Here is an 18,001-nt window from a genome sequence, read left to right as displayed (position 1 = left end):
CACTGTGTGTTGTGACACATTCCTCCCATAACCATTATTACAATTTTCTGTGACATGCCACAGTAGACCCTCTGTCGGTTCGGACCAGACAGGATTGCCTTCGTAACCCTCGTGTATCGATGAGCCTTGCTTGCCCAAAGCCCTGTCAGTGGTTTGTGGTTTGTCCCTCCTCAGACCACTGTCAGTAGGTACTCACAACTGCTTACCGGGAGCACCCCACAAGACTTACCGTTTCAGAGATGCTCTGACCCAGTCGTCTGGCCATAACAATTTGGCCCTTGTCAAAGTCGCTCAGGTCTTTACTCCTGCCCATTTCTCTTTCATTCAACACATTGACTATGAGAACTGATTGTTTGCTTATCATCTAATCTACCCAGACCTTGACATGTGGTCTTGTTAGAAGATGATCAACGTTATTCGCTTCACTTGTGAGTTTTCAAAATGTTTTGGCTCATCAGTGTATTTCATATAAGTGTCTCATTTGCCACACTCAGAGTGAAGGTTAAAAGCTAGCTGTGATGTATGTGTGCTGTCTGTGGTCCAGCGAAAGTTTAGAATTTAATAGTGAATGCAAAACTGTTTCATTTTAATTTAACATAGCAAATGTTCTTGGGCGTTGGGTGTTCATACATGCAGGGTTAATGACATGCAGTGACACAGAGGAGGAGACGCTTACTCTGTTACTGTTACTGGTAGAATGTGTCAAGCTTTTCAAGCATTTGTTTTGCCGCCGTCAAATATGGAGAAAAGCAATGGGAATACCTCAGATTTGTGGTTTATGCGAAACATTTGCAGAAATTATATAAAATTGCAAACTACCACAATTAATGCGAAGATTGGTTGAATTTGCAAGAATTCTTGTGATCGTAAGAGTGTTGTGGCCATGTGCAGTCAATTTCCATTGGCTGCTCACCGTATGACTTCAGATTTGAGTCATGGAGAATCATAAACTACAAGGTTTCCTCTTTAGTCAGCTCTTAAATTTCAAATATTTTTTAATATCCTATGAATAAATGGAATAATTTCACTATCTGTCTAATTTTAAGACATTTTTGGACATTTGGACGTGTTCACACATGACCTCAAAACTGAAAATTTCAGTTAATTTTCTGGGAAAGGCTGTATGTGTGACAGCGAATTATGATTCAGGTGGTTAAACATGTACACACATAAACAGACTCCTCTTCTGGTTATTTTACCCATTGGGTCAGTTTGACATCTGACTGTAACTGGATCACTCCTCGAGTCTCCAGAAAGTGATGTTGCGTTCACTGTGTACAACTGAGCAACTTGCAGACCCATAACATCCTGTCTGCTGTTTGACTGGTTGAAAATTTTTCCATCAACTTCCACCTGCACCACTTCCACAACTCCAAACGGAGGATCCCAAAATACAGCCAGACCATAACCTCCAAAGAAATATCCACAGCGAAGATGAGATACGCTATTTGGAACTAGACAGAAAAAGAAGGATAGAAATATTTAATATGTAATTTCATTTTAACCAGTCAGCATCACAGTAGCACAGTCTAACCAAGAGCAAGTAAACTCACCTATAGTCAGATTATGTGTACACTGTAAAAGTTTCTCTGAGTCCAAGTCATACCACAGCAAAACAGTGTACTTTGCTCCAGGATAAAGATCTTCAAGGTTCACTTTGTTGTTCTTTACAGTGCCATTTTGTTCACTGTCTGTGCTGTTTGCAGCTGTTACAGTTGTGCAACCTTCCACTTGAGCAGTTATCGATGAGTTGGTGACTTTCCAGTTAATGGACGTACAGTCAGTGGCTTCAGAAAATACAACAAAAAATATATGTTCGTTTCAAACAAATTTGGAGTCTTGATCTTGTTGTTTTGATCTCAAAAAATGAGGCCATGATCTGGGTCTGGGTTTCATTACTTAATATCTTTATCTGGGTCACAAGACGTAAAGTCTTGGTCTGGATCTGGGTCTCAGACATTTCCAACATGCTAAGGTGATAAGTAAATCAACTACAGGTCGGCATGTTATCTCACCATGTTCTGTCCAGTCCTGGTATTGGTCTTGGTCTTAGCGGGTCTTGTATTTGTCTGGGTCTTAGGAGGTCTTATAGCTCTGGGTCTTGGTATTCTGTTATTGGTTTGGGTCTTAGGAGGTCTGGTATTGTTCTGGGTCTTAGGTGGTCTGGTATTGGCCTGGGTCTAAGGAGGTCTGTTATTGGTCTGGGTCTCATTCTTAGAAGGTCTGTTATTGGTTTGGGTCTTAGGGGCTCAGGACTTGATTTCAAAATAGACATTTATTTATTTATTTTGTGGATTTCTGATTTTTCCAGACATTTACAAAGGTTTTAAAATTTTGTTGCTAATAGTCTTCCAACTTGGACAAATATAGTATTTTGGGTGTAAAAACTTAAAATCACACCAATCATTTCTAAGTATGTCAGATGGACAGGCAGCCATGAAAGTAATAATACTAGAACTAAAAAGATATTTTCTAAACAGTGAAATTAGAGTACTAAAACTTACTAGTGACACTCTTAAAGTTGTATCCTGAGCTTTTTACGTTATTCACCACTGTGAAGAGAGTAAAGTTGTAGACAGTTCCTGGGGTGAGAGATGAGAATTCATGTCTAATCACATCACCCTGCTCCGATCCAATGAAATGTATCAGCTCTCCATGATTTTGATTCAAGGTGTAGTTATAGATGTTGTTTGAGTTCAGTTTATTCCATTCAATAATCAACTGTTTCTGTGATCTATCTGTCACTCTCACTTGAGTTACTTCAGATAGAGCTAAGAGAGAAAGAGAGAGAGTTAACTAATTTTTCACAATAATTAGTAGTAATTAATACCACATGCAGTGCTTTAATCACAACAATGATATGTGCTAAATTACAAGGCTTTACACTATTCAGAATTTATGAAAATTAAGAATTTAAATTCCAGTTCAACTCCTCAATTGGAAATGAGGTAGCAAACAGGATATAAAATTTTAATCCAAATCCCCTTTTTCCCAATTTGGAATGCCCAATTCCCACTACTTAGTAGGTCCTCATGGTGGCGGATGACAAGTCTCAGTTGCCTCCGCTTCTAAGACCATCAATCCACGCATCTTATCACGTGGCTCGCTGTAAATGACACCACGGAGACTCTGCATGTGGTGGCTCATGCTACTCTCCACGATCCATGCAAAGCACTCCAGTTACACTTTAATTTAACGATCGTGTAATGGCAAAAGGTATTTGTCGCTGTGGGTTCATTCACAGTGTTAAAGACACGCAGTGACACAGAGGTGACCTGTGTAACAAGCGATAGTGAGACAAACAGACCCAAGAGCAGAGGAACAGTTCAAAGGATTTATTTACAATAAATATGAATAGTCACTGTGGATATCAAGGATAAATTCGTGGAATCCTCTATTGAAGCTTAGCTGACATGCAGCAAATTGGAAAGCATCCACACTCCCGACACGCGGGCAGAGATGAAGTATGCTCCGTGGAAGATCTGCTGATGCAGCAAACTGTAAGGCAACCATACACCTGACACATGCGCAGAGGCGGGCAACCAACAGATACACGAGACAGGACCAACTAAGCAGAGCGAGTGAGGTTAGTTACTTCACGCCAAACAATACTGAAACATTCAGTCAACACTGAACTACACTTAACTACATTCAAGAGTCAACAATCCAACAAAGAACATGACACATGAGGGGATTAAAATAGGCAGAAACAAACAAGGAACAGGTGCCGCTCGCCAGCTGAAAGCTGGCATGATCAGCGTTCCCATGGAAACATTCAGGGTTTCCATGGAAATGCTGATTCCACGTGCCAGCGGCACCTGAAACACATGAGGGAAAAAACGTCAACACGCTTGGAACAAAACAAACAGAACATGAAGTATGTGTCCAGATCCTGACACTGACCAAAATGAACTGGAGAACAGCTTCTGTGGCTTTGTGAGCACAGACAGTGGCCAGGGAATGACCTCTGTGGTCGTGGGCACTGGCAGGGAAGGGGAAATGGCCTCCATTGCCGTAGGCATGGACAGTGTCAAGGGAACGACCTCCGTGGTCGTGGGCACTGGCAGCGGCAGTGCAACGGCCTCCATGGCAGCAGGGGAACAGCTTCCTTGGCTGTGGGTGCTGGCAGTGGCAGGGGAATGGCTTCCATGGCTGTGGGTGCTGGCAGGGGCAGGGAAACGACCTCCATGGCAGGGAAACGGCCACCATGGCTGTAGGCGCTGGCAGGGGCAGGGAAACGGCCTCCATGGCTATGGATGCTGTCAGCGACTGAGGAGCAGGCGCCTGGCTCCTTCTCCACCTGCTCCGGGCGGTGGTAGGTTCATCATACTGCAGCAGGGCCAGATCGACCACTAGGCAGAGCTCCGTGGCGAATGCTAAGAACGACGTGCAACAAGGACATCCATTGTCCCACATGGTGGTTCCCCAATCAGCGACCCTTCCGGTGAAGAGCAGGATAACGTAAGCCACCTTCATTCTCTCTGACGGGAAAGCAGAGGGCTGTGACGTGAAGAACAGGGAACTTTGTGAAAGGAATGCGCTACAGGATCCAGCCTCACCTGAATACGGGGCTGGAGGGGGAACACAGGCCTCTGAGCATCCAGAAACACGTGGAACCGCTGGAGCCAGAAAAAAATGCTTCCTGAGAGGGGCCAGCATATGGAGATAGTCGGAGCTGCTGCACGACAGAGGTGAAGCGATCAACTCCAAATCCAGGTTAGATGTGGAGATTTGACGTCAGCATGATCAAATCTCCGCATCTAACCAGCAAGGCTCCCTGCTGAGAGAGGGCGGAGCGAAGAGTGGATTCCTCCGATTGAGTCCATACTTGGCTGGATTGTTCTGTAATGAGCGATAACGATACAAACAGACCCAAGAGCAGAGGAACAGTTCAAAGGATTTATTTACAATAAAAATGAATAGTCGCTGTGGATATCAAGGATACATTTGTGGAGTCCTCTATTGAAGCTTTGCTGACACGCAGCAAACTGGAAAGCAACCACACTCCTGACACGTGGACAGAGATGAAGTATCCTCCGTGGAAGATCCGCTGACACATAGCAAACTGGAAGGCAACCACACACCCGGCATGCAGGCAGAGGTAGGCAATCAACAGATACATGAGACAGGACCAACTAGGCAGAGAGAATGAGGTTAGTTACTTAACACCAAACAATACTAACACATTCAGTCAACACTGAACTACACTTAAATACATTCAACATTCAACAATCCAGCAAAGGACATGACACACGAGGGGATTAAAATAGGCAGAAACAAACAAGGAACAGGTGCCGCTCGCCAGCTGAAAGTTGGCATGAACAGCGTTCCCATGGAAACAATCAGGGTTCCCATGGAAACGCTGATTCCACATGTCAGCGGCACCTGAAACACATGAGGGAAAAAACGTCAACATGCTTGGAACAAAACAAACAGAACATGGAGCTGTCGGGATGGGGGCATGGTCGTGTGTCTGTTTGTGGGAGAGTGGGAGTGGTGTGGCTTGTCAGGCTGGTTGGCATGATTTCTAACAGCTGTTTCTCGTTACAGTGATGGCAGAGAGAGCCCTTAAAAGCAGCCAAACATGCCAGAGAAGGCATGTGTTTATATTGAGTGCTTTGATCTATTGAGTATTGCGACAAAGTTTATGTTTATTTTGAGAGTGAAATATTGTACAGAGTGAAAGCATAAAAAAGTATATACGCTGTTCACAAAGGCAAAGACAATAAAAGTCTGTCCTGAAGCGTGTCACTGCTCCCCGTCTCCTCCTTTCCACACCCGAACCCTGATGTTGTGTCACAGGAGCATGTGTCCGGATCCCGACACTGGCCAAAACTGAACCAGACAGGAAGTCTGGATCCAGACACCATGCCCCAGACAGGAAACATAAGACAGACAGGGAATGATGATGCTACCGGAACATCACCGGAGAGCGCACGGCGGTAACTCGCACACAGCAGTCACTAACAACCGGACCCGTGCACTCACACAAAGAATGAACATGTACACGAAACACGAGACAGATAGGGAACGATGATGCCACAGTCCTGTCAGACAAAAACCCAACCTGACAATATGGCAGGACCATGACAACCTGTGTCACGCCCGCTTATCTGAATCTGAAGCAGAATGAGCTTTCTTGCCAAGCATCTTACACACACAAAGAATTTGTCATGGTGACAGAAGCTTCCAATGCAAGAGAATGCAATGTACAGTATATACATTTATACAAACATATACATTTAAACATATTTACATGTAGTGACATAAAAAATTAAAAAATTTAAAATAAGATATAAAAGATAAAAAAGAGAAATATAAAATATCACAATAATGTTGTTAGAATATTTTATATACAGATACACTATATGGCTAAAAGTTTGTGGACACCATGTGTGCTTGATGAACATTTGATTTCAAAACTTTTGGCATAAATTTCCCCCTTTGCTGTAATAACAGCTTCCACTCTTTTGGGAAGGCTTTCCACTATACTGTACGTAGTAACATGGCTGCAGGGATTTGCTCTCATTCAGACACAAGGCGCCGGCAAACGGCAACAGTTCGAAGAGGAAGTGTGCTGGGTGAATGGGGTCAAGAGTGATTTTACCAGCCCTTTTCTTCACTCTGGATGTGTACAGTTCTATCAGGGTGGGTAGGAGGGCACCAATAATCCTCTCAGCAGTCCGAACTATCCTTTAAAGTCTTCTGATGTCTGACCTGGTAGCTGAACCAAACCAGACAGTCATAGAAGTGCAAAGGACAGACACAATGACTGCGGAGTAGAACTGTATCAGCAGTGCCTGTGGCAGGTTGAACTTCCTCAACTGGCAAAGGAAGAACAACCTTTGCTGGGCCTTTTTCAAAATTGAGTCTATGTGGGTCTCCCACTTCAGGCCCTGTGAGATGGTAGTGCCCAGGAATCTGAACGACTCCACTGCTGCCACAGTGCTGTTCAGAATGGTGAGTGGGGGTAATGTTGGGGTATTTCTCCTAAAGTCCACTGTCATCTCCACTGTTTTAACCGTGTTCAGCTCCAGGTTGTTTTGACAGCACCAGACGGCCAGCTGTTCAACCTCCCTTCTGTATGCAGACTCATCATCATCTTGAATGAGGCCGATGACTGTAGTGTTGTCTGTGAACTTCAGGAGCTTGACAGAGGGGTTCATGGCGATGCAGTCATTTGTGTACAGGGAGAAGAGTATTGGGGAGAGCACACATTCCTGGGGGGCACCAGTGCTGATTGTACAGCACTGATTGTGCTGGAGGTGAATTTCCCTGTTCTCACTAGCTGCTGCCTGTCTGTCAGAAAGCTGGTGATCCACTGACAGATAGAGTTGGGAACAGAGAGCTGGGTTAATTTAGTCCATAGGAGAGTGGGGTTGATGGTGTTAAAAGCTGAACTGAAGTCAACAAATAGTATCCTTGCATAAGTCCCTGGTCTGTCTAGATGTTGAAGTATGTAATGCAACCCCATATTGACTGGCTCATCCACAGGCCTGTTTGCTCTATAAGCAAATTGAAGGGGATCTAGAAAGGGTTCAGTGATGTCCTTCAGGTGGGCCAACACCAATCTCTCAAATGACTTCATGACCACAGACGTCAGAACAACAGGTCTGTAGTCATTAAGTCCTTTGATCTTGGGCTTCTTTGGGACGTGGATGATTATGGAACACTTGAAGCAGCAGGGAACTTCACACTGCTCCAGTGATCTGTTGAAGATCTGTGTGAAGATCGGGGCCAGCTGGTCAGCACAGGATTTTAGACAAGTGGGTGAAATACCATCTGGCCCCTGTTTCTTGTCTTCTGTTTCCAGAAGACCCAGCACACATCCTCTTCACAGATCTTAAGTGCATGTTGAGTAGCAGGAGAGGGTTTTTCATTGTTGTATGTTAAATAATTCCTAGTAGGAATGTACATGTCTTCACAGAAATTGATATATGATGTCACAGTATCTGTGAGCTTGTCCGGGTCTGTGGCTGCAGCTTCAAAAACACTCCAATCAGTGCAGTCAAAGCAGGCTTGTAGTTCCAGCTCTGCTTCTTTGGTCCATCTTTTTACAGACTTTACTATAGGTTTAGCTGATTTTTGTTTCTGCCTATAGGTCGGAAGATGATGAACCAGACAGTGATCAGAGAGTCCTAAAGCTGCACATGGTACAGAGCGATATGAATCCTTTATTGTTGTGTAGCAATAATCCAGTGTATTTCTGTCTCTGGTGGGGCATATAATGTGCTGTCTGTATTTGGGCAGTTCACATGTGAGATTTGCCTTGTTAAAATCTCCAAGAATAATAATAAGTGAGTCTGGGTGTTGTTGCTCCGTTTCTGTGATCTGATCAGCCAGCTGCAGCAGCGCTGCATTCACGCACACGTGTGGAGGGATATAGACACTCACAAGAATACACAAGAAAAACTGCCATGGCAAGTAGAAAGACTTACAGTTTATGAAGAGCGCCTCTAAATTAGGACAGCACATCTTCTTCGGTGTTGTTACATCTGTACACCAACACTGGTTGACGTAAAAACATGTTGCACCGCCTCTCGTTTTCCCCGGTAACTCTGTGGTGCGATCCACTCTGAACAGCTGGAAGCCTGGCAGATGTAATGCGCTGTCCGGAATGGCTTCACTTTTCCATGGTTTCCATGAAGCACAATGCAGCAGAATTTGCAAGGTCCTTATTTTTGCAGGTAAGGAGAAGTAATTAATCCATTTTGTTAGGAAGAGAGTGGAGATTCGCTAGATGGATGCTTGGCAGCACAATTCGAAAGCCAGCGCGGCTTGACCAGCATGCTGGCTCATGTCCCACATTTGCGTCTTTTAGCTCGCTTGTACAGCACTGCAGCTCTTCCGACAAAAATGTCCAACAGATTGTCCGAATAATCAAAAACCCATAAAAGATTGTCTGGCGTGTGCTGCTGAATATTCAGCAGCTTGTCTCTGGTAAAACTGATCGGAAATAAATTACTAAACACAGGACAAACCAACAAAAACAGCAAAAGAAGTGGAGAGCTCCACACTGAGGCAGCCACCCGTGGCGCCATCTTAGATCTTAGGAAGCTTATTTGGAGATGATAGAATGAAGAAACACAGAATCTCTCAAAGGTCTTTCTTCATGTGAAATAAGGGCTTGTGGTTTTAATCGGAGAGCCTTAAAGTAATGTGTGAAATTGAAGAATTTTGGATATAAATTTTTTCTGTTGCATACATAATATAATATAATATAATATAATATAATATAATATAATATAATATAATATAATAGCTATCCATGTTGGCTTGGTTCCAACACCAACAGTGTAAATGCTAAATGGACCAAGACTAAAGCTGACCAAAAAGTGAGACAGATATTTTAAGTAGGCTATTTTGAAATATTTTGATATTTAAAATACTATTTTTAGTGCCATTCATAAGCTTTTAAAGCCTTAAATGGCTTCTTAAGGTTTATGAAGCACACATAGGCAAAAGTATGACCTTTTTTATGACAATTAATTGTCATAATCGTGAAAGCCCTAAAACAGACAAATAATCGTCATAATCACAATTATTTGTTTGATGATCATCAGACAAATTTCATAATCGTGACAGCCCTGATAATCCATATAATTTTGTCATTATGAATTACCCATAAACATCATACCCACAACATTTGTGTAACACCAGACACATTGGATAATATTATTAAATAATGTTTTAAATGACACCTACAATTTGTATTTAACTTCTATATATTTAATAATTAAAAAAATATATATCTTCTATTATGGGCCGTGATGGAAGAACACTTTATTTTATAGAATGCACTAATTTACTTCTTCAAAGCAGAAGAAAACATAATAAAGTTGTCTAAAAACAATATGGTGGGCATATTGTGGTGCTGTAGTGCAAAATGTACACTACCGGTCAAAAGATTTGAAACACTTGACTGAAATGTTTCTCATGATTTTAAAAATCTTTTGATCTGAAGGCGTATGCTTAAATGTTTGAAATTAGTTTTGTAGACAAAAATATAATTGTACCACCATATTAATTTATTTCATTATAAAACTAAAATTTAATTAAAAAAAAAAATAAATAAATAAAAAAAAACATTTTTGAAATTGATGACTTGGACCAAATAATAAAGAAAAGCAGCCAATAAGTGCCCAATATAGATGGGAACTCCTTCAATACTGTTTAAAAAGCATCCCAGGGTGATACCTCAAGAAGTTGGTTGAGAAAATGTCAAGAGTACATGTCTGCAAATTCTAGACAAAGGGTGACTACTTTGAAGATGCTCAAATATAACACAGTTTTGATTTATTTTGGATTTTTATAGTCACAACATAATTCCCATAGTTCCATTTATGTTATTCCATAGTTGTGATGACTTCACTATTATTCTAAAATGTGAAAAAAAAAAAATTATAATAAAGAATAAGAGTTTCAAAACTTTTGACCGGTAGTGTATATGACTATGGCTGTGTTTATTGTTTTGACAGCACAAATCCATTCAGAAAGAAATTAATTATAGGCATAATTAGTCAAAATAAATGATATAATTATTTAGGATTAGTTGCCAAACTTGTGTTGGACTAATGAAATTTGGAATTTTAACCCGTTCCAAGCCAGTTATGAAATTCTGAATTTAGTTCAACCCTGCTGTGGTCAATGTAATATAATATAATATAATATAATATAATATAATATAATATAAGAATAACAATGTAAGAATAAGAGACACTTACTCGTGGAGTTTTTAAAGTTGTATCCATTACTTGTCACATTCTCAAACAGTGTGTACAGAGTGAAGCTGTAATTTGTTGCAGGAATTAAACTTGATATATGAAGTATAATCACAGAATTCTCATCTGGACTGATAGTTCTGTTTTTGTTCCTTGATTCATTTATGTATTGCAGTATATAGGTGTATGTGTTGTTGTCTCTGTTTGTCACGATGTCCCATTGTAAGATCATGTCGGTGTCATTGCAGTGCACCACAGACACACTGTCGACATTAGACGGCACTGAAACAAATTAAAATATAGTGAGATTATAAATGTTAAACCAGATCAAATTGCAATACCAAATCTTTAGAAGAAATGCTACCTCAACGTAAGAATGCTTGGCAATACATTGAATGTCAGGCATGGTAAATGTCTGAATTTTCTCATTTTAGGTCACTGTATGGCCAGATTTGTCTCTACAGATTTAGACTATAACAAGAAAAGTGAAAGTTCATCAAGACAAGCTTTGAACGCTGGCTTGACATAGTCTTGTCCGAACATTTACAACAGTTTCAAGGTTACTTTGAAGTTTAAATACAGGCCTTATTTAGTCAGAATACTTTAACAGTTTGAAGAAAGATTTAAAGTTTGAATCAATGGAGAACTTGATATGTGGTTACTTGGGAGTTCTGGCTGTACATAATGTTGTACTGATACTCACCAGTTACACTGGAGAAGTTAAATCCACTGCTCCTCTCTCCTTCAAACACAGTGTAGAGAGTAAAGGAGTATAGAGTCCCAGCAGACAGATTTGAGACTGTATGTGTCTCTACAGCATCAGTTTCAGATCTACTGATTTGTGATCCAGTGTCTGTTCCATTGCTGAATTTCAGCACATAAGTGTAATTGCTGTTGTTGTTGACTTTAGCCCATTGTAAAGTTAACTCAAACTCTGTTCGAGCAATTACTGCAACACTCTCAACATTCGAGGGAACTGAGGAAGAGAGAAACATACACATACAACATGCTAATTTACCAACAATGTTTAATGATAACAGACACCTTTAACTTGGACCCTATTGAGAAACTGTTGACAGGAAGTTATGGAAGTATTTTAATGACAAATGTCTTTAAAAATAAAAAGCACGCTGAACTGCACTAATTGAAAAATAAATGCATTGCATTAACAGTGCTTGAATTTTTGGGGGATGCAATTTCATATTGTTGTATATTTAAGCTGTGAATATTTCAATTAAAAACATTTTGCTCAAAATTTCATCATTACAAATTCAGTAATGAATATTCACCTTCCAAAATTCAGTTCCAAATTTTGTTTATTTATTTATTTTTTAAGATTTCATCTTTGTTATTCAACATGTAATATTAGGTCCATTATATTTCCCTTTGAAATTCAACCTTGTACATCCTGGAATTGCAGGAAAACTGTAGAGTGTCGATGCACAATCTTCACTTGCTGCTTCTTTTTTCACCACTAGGTGGTGCAATAGGGTGTTGATGAAGATCAAGAGCAACAGGGAGAGGACCTGGACAATTGCCATTTTTGATAAATCAATTAAACTAACTTGAAAATAAACAATAAAATAATTTCTTTAGTTTGACATCACTTTAAAAGTGTTTCTGGTTTATAAGGAAAAATGATGAGCTATTCAGTCTAATGATTCATGTACACAACTCAAGTCTGAAGAGACTAGTTTACATCAACTTTTATTTTAAATGTTATTGTTTTCATTGTTGTAGCATAATCTTCCTTCTGTATTGTAAGCATAATGCAGTTTTAGACACCATGACTTTTTTTTTTTTTTTTTTCATATTTATTTTTTTACATTACATTCAAATCAGATGAGGACCAATACATTCAAACTCAGACTGCCAACTTTTGTTAATAAATGCAGCTGGGTTACAGGCCACCAGGCCAGACTCCAGCTTTCATTGGCATCTCTATCTACCCTTTCTCTCTCTTTCTATCTTTTGGTCTTCTTCACTCAGGTAGTATGCATACTGGTTTCATCTACATATTTCATATATCCAATTTATAACTGTTTCACCAAAATTGTAACCATCTGATGTAACCTTTTGAGACGTAAATGTTATTAAACATTTTCTCTTCAATCCATGTCTAGTTTAATGTCATTGTGTAAACTGTATACATTCAAGTGCCACATATTGTATTGTAATCATAATAAGGTTTTTGCTCTCCCACATATTTTGCTATTCAAACTGTGCTTATTTCTGTAAGTAGCAGAAGGTGGTAATAGACAAGAAATGCACAGTTTTATACCATCTTGCTGTTAACATTTCTTCAGTCACTTCAGCGTTCCTACAGTAGTGAAAGCCCAACTTACAGCTCAACTGATTTATAAAAATTGACTACCCTCTGCTGACAACAATGCAGGTGGAACTTTGATAACCCTACTAATCAGAGCCAAATGACATTATACAAATTGTAATAAAGGTTTATTTGGTAAGGACCTCTCCCTTTTGCCCTTGGGCCCTGTCCCAAATGGTAAACTTGATGTGGACTTGTGGTCTCGTGGCCTTCATGTGCACATTCCAGCGAAGTCCACAAGACGTCCCATTCAACAGTGTCCCATTTGACATTTTAGCACTCTGAGGAGTGCTCACAAGCGCCCCCTTTGCACCCTCAATGCACCCTTCGGCTGAGCCTGCATCAGTGCAAACTCCACTAATGAGCCTCTGGACCAATCACATGGAAAAAAAACATGGTGGATGAGGTGATGATCAATTTTGGATTAAACATTGATTTCAGTAATCGTTTTTTCCTGATTGTCAGTGACAGATCACTTGCTTATCATGTGTATATAGTATGCTATAGTCAATAAGTCTGATGTGTTAAACTGGTTCAGAACATTGTTTTATTCAGTTTTCCAGAGATATGGAATTTCTCCTAATCAGTTTTTATTAAATAGTTTTTCTTGAAGAAGTTTTACGTTCATAAAAGTAACCTAATATTAAACCTTTGCTATTGTTGTTTCAAAGAGGATTTTAGAATTATTGTGAGTCTCTAAAATATCAAGAGAGGACAGAATAATTTAATGTATATGACTGTAGCTTGTGAGATTGCTTATATTGATTGATATAGCAACATTTGGTCTAACGGTGATATTTATAGCTGCAGAAGTGTGGATGTGTGTATTTTATAACTATTTGTGAATATATGGCATTATGTTCTTTCTGTACATTTTACTGTATTCTAAGCAACTGCCTGTAACCATCCATGTGTCTGAATTATGTTATTTGTTCTCTAACGGGGTTTTGTTGCTGTAGTTGTACATGCGCTTTGTTTTTCAGAGTTTCTATGTTAAATTATCTAATGCTTTGTTTTCAGTGTATTGCTTGAAATTATTTAATAAAAACAAATATTCAAGAGTTAAAGTGTGTTCCTTTAACCTATCTATCAATGCCATGACTTTTTCAAATAATAATTTGTAAAACTGCATGTATATAAAAACATAATGTAAAAAAAAATTGTCATCTGATTGAAGTCTTGAAGTCTGTACCAAATGCACACTTTTACCACTTATGCCCCCTCATGGACTTGCTGGCTAGCGCCCCATTGGTCTGCACTCGCTTAGGTCACCAAAGTCTGCACTCAGAGGAAGACCACAATGGCTTAGTGTGCCATTTGGGACAGGGCACTGGTCTTCATCAACACCCGAATACACCACCTAGTGGTGAAGCCAAGTAGCAGAGAGTGAAGATTGTGCCTTGGCACCCTACTCTTTTTCCTGCAATGCCAGGATGTACAAAGTTGAATTTCCTACCAAATTTTCACCACTGAAATTGCAAAGTGAAAAATAATGGACCGAATATTACCTGTTGAATAATAAAGATGAAATCTTACAAAAACGTAATTTTTTGGAACTGAATTTTGGAAGGTGAATATTTATTACTGAATTTTTAATTATGAAATTCTGTGCAAAATGTTTTACATTTGAAATATTCAGAGCTTAAATATACAACCATATGAAACTGCATCCCCAAAAAATGCAAGCACTGTTACTGCAATGAGTTTATTTTTCAGTTAGTGCAGTTCAGCATGCTTATTATTTTACAGACATTTGTCATAAAATACTTCCATAATAATTTACAATTCAATTTACTGACTCACCAATCAATATGTTTTATTTCTTATGTGAAGGGAATTTATATTGTTGTTAGCTGCCAGTATTTTCTCTACAGCATTTATTGTGAACATGGAATGTTTCAGACATCAAAAGCATAAATCAAAAGTTATTTTAAATAAGGGGTCAGTCAAACTCATCAGTTACACTGGAGAAGTTAAATCCACTGCTGCTCATTCCTTCAAACACAGTGTTGAGAGTAAAGGAGTATAGAGTCCCAGCAGACAGATTTGAGACTGTACGTGTAAATACAGCATCAGTTTCAGATCTACTGATTTGTGATCCAGTGTCTGTTCCATTGCTGAATTTCAGCACATAAGTGTAATTGCTGTTGTTGATTTGTAAGCCCATTGTGAAGTTAACTCAAACTCTATTCGAGCAATTACTGCAACACTCTCAACATTCGAAGGAACTGAGGAAGAGAGAGAGTGAGAGATAAGTATTCAAAGGGGTTATATCATACATAATGCCTTCCTCGACTTATTCGAGCGGACCACTGAGATATGGAGCTGGCCGCGTGATCAGTGGGCGGCCATGCTCCTCCCGTTGCTGTCCGGGAAACCCAGCTCGCAGCACAACATCTGCGGGCGGCAAACCTCCTGGCTTATGAGGACCTGAAGAAGACCATCCTGTAGCGGGTTGGCCGCAGTCCGGAGCAGCATCGCCAGCTCTTCCGGTCAATGAAGTTGGAGACGACCAGCCGCCCATTTGCCTTCACCCAACGGCTCCGAGACATCTGCCGGAGATGGCTGCTGGTGGGGGATCGCGACGTCAAGGGAATAATCGATCAGGTGGTACTAGAGCAGCTCGTCCATCGGCTACCGTGAGGAACGGCAGAATGGGTCCAGTGCCGCCACCCAGCGTCGCTAGAGGAGGCTGTTCGATTGGCGGAGGACCGTATGACGGTGTACCAGAGGGCTGAAGAGCCCTCCCACTCTCTCTCCCCTCCCCCTGTGTTTTCCCCGTTCTCTTCCCCCTCCCCTCTTCTCTCTCACTCTGCTCTCTCCCCAGAGCCCGTTCCTGCCCCGCGGAGGCGAGGAGTCCCACCACTGAAGCCAGTTCCCCGCGTGCGGGGTGTTGCATCGCCCACAGCAGCGACAGTGCCCCGCCACTCTCCCCCTCAGGTGGAAGTGTCCGCCGATGCAGGTGCAGGCGTGGTGCCTAGGCCGGTCTGCTGGAGTTGCGGGGATCCGGGACACTTCTGGGATCAATGCCCTGTGATGGAGCTGAGAACGGTGGTCCGGATCCCCAACACTCCGCAGGCTGCCCCTGATCGAGCCGGAGCGTACCGGATACTGGTAAGTGTCAAGGGGGGTACTCACCAAGCATTGGTGGATATGGGTTGTAATCAAACCACCATCCACCAACGCTTGGTTCAACATGAGGCTTTGGGCACAGCTAAAACGGTGAGGGTGAAGTGTGTGCATGGGGATATTCACAACTACCCTGTGGTGACCCTTGTGATTAAGTGGAGTGGAGTGGAGGCCGCGGTCAGTTTCCGCGGTCAGTTTCCGCCTCACCCATCCGTTGATATTGGGGACTAATTGGCCTGAATTTAGAAATGTATTAAAGGGAATATGGGCAGATGGGTCCTGCACTAAAGCAATGAGATGTGAAATGTGCGGTGCTCTGGCAGGGGAGGTAGAGCCAGGGCCGTCTTTGTCTGTTCCACGTCAGGATGACGTGAGGGGGGAGAGGCCGCAGCCCTTCCCGTCCTCAGGGAATTTCCAGAAGGGGATTTCCCTTTGGAGCAGTCGCGAGATGAAACCCTCAAGCACGCCTTTGACCGAGTGAGAGTGATCGATGGTCAACAACTCCAGCCGAATGTCGCCCTTTCATATCTTTATTTCGCAATTATAAATGAGTGGTTGTATAGAGTGACGCAGGATGCTCAAACAAAGGAAGATACAACACAGCTCTAAATACTGCGGAGCCGTTGTGAAATGGTGTTCCAGGTGGCTCATTATAATCCCATGGCGGGTCATCTAGGGAAAGAAAAACACCGAACCGCCTAATAGCCCGTTTTTATTGGCCGGGCATTGGCGGTGATGTCCGCAGGTGGTGTGCGGCATGCTGTGATTGCCAGCTGGTGAATCCACTGGCCACCCCAAAAGTGCCATTGCGCCCTCTTCCGCTGATCGAGGTCCCCTTCGAGAGAATTGGAATGGACCTCGTCGGGCCATTAGAGTGGTCAGCATGTGGACATTGCTTTGCATTGGTCCTAGTGGACTATGCAATGCGATATCTGGAAGCAGTGCCTTTGCGCAACATCTCAGCATGCATTGTTGCAGAGGCACTCTTCAAAATAATGTCCCAGGTGGGGATTCCGAAAGAAATCCTCACCGATCAGGGCACAACTTTTATGTCACGGACACTATGTGAGCTTTACGAATTATTGGGCATTAAATCAATCCGCACCAGCGTTTACCATTCACAAACAGATGGCCTGGTGAAGCGATTTAATAAAACCCTTAAAAATATGATTTGTAAGTTCGTGCATGAGGATGCTAGAAACTGGGACAAATGCCTCGATCCCCTGTTATTCGCAGTACGAGAGGTCCCGCAAGCCTCCACTGGGTTTTCCCCATTCAAGCTGCTGTATGGGCGGCGCCCGCGCAGCGTGCCTGATGTTATATGCGAAGTTTGGGAGGAGGGACCTTCAAACAGTAAGAATGAAATTCTTAACACTCCACACTTTGGGGCAACTAACACAGGAGAATTTGCTCCAAGCTCAAGAACGACAGAGCCGACTGTATGACAGGGGAACTCGGCTGCGGGAATTTGCACCGGGTGATAAGGTACTCGGATTACTTCCCACATAGAGCTCCAAATTACTCACCAAGTGGCAAGGACCCTTTGAGGTCACACGACGAGTGGGGATCTTGATTATGAGGTAAAGGGAACCGATAGAGGGGGCGCACGTCAAATATATCACCTCAACCTCCTGAAATTGTGGAGGGAGGCGGTCCCTGTGACGTTGGCTATGGTAATCCCGGAGAGGGCGGAGCTCGGGCCAGAGGTGAATACAAAACACAATAATTTCACCCCGGTCACTTGCAGAGACCACCTCTCACCGTATCAACTCGCAGAGGTTGCCAAGTTGCAAAAGGAGTTTGCAGATGTGTTTTCCCCTCT

General features: G+C 41.8%; 1 protein-coding gene across 1 annotated transcript in view; it reads right to left on the bottom strand.

The window, feature by feature from the left end:
* The window catches only part of LOC127432009 (receptor-type tyrosine-protein phosphatase H-like), a 48,602-nt gene that overhangs the window by 17,399 nt on the left and 13,202 nt on the right, over window positions 1-18,001 (bottom strand). The window contains exons 3-7 of the mRNA XM_051682738.1: window positions 11,425-11,697; window positions 10,725-11,003; window positions 2,505-2,771; window positions 1,554-1,787; window positions 1,200-1,454 (exon numbers count right to left, since the gene is read on the bottom strand). Of these exons, the coding sequence (XP_051538698.1) occupies window positions 1,200-1,454; window positions 1,554-1,787; window positions 2,505-2,771; window positions 10,725-11,003; window positions 11,425-11,697 (1,308 nt within the window). The remainder of the gene's footprint in view (window positions 1-1,199; window positions 1,455-1,553; window positions 1,788-2,504; window positions 2,772-10,724; window positions 11,004-11,424; window positions 11,698-18,001) is intronic.

This window comes from Myxocyprinus asiaticus, chromosome 41 (genome assembly GCF_019703515.2).
Source record: "Myxocyprinus asiaticus isolate MX2 ecotype Aquarium Trade chromosome 41, UBuf_Myxa_2, whole genome shotgun sequence".
Classification (NCBI taxonomy): domain Eukaryota; kingdom Metazoa; phylum Chordata; class Actinopteri; order Cypriniformes; family Catostomidae; genus Myxocyprinus; species Myxocyprinus asiaticus.
Note: the sequence above shows the minus strand (reverse complement) of the source record. Positions and strands in the feature narration are given on the sequence as shown.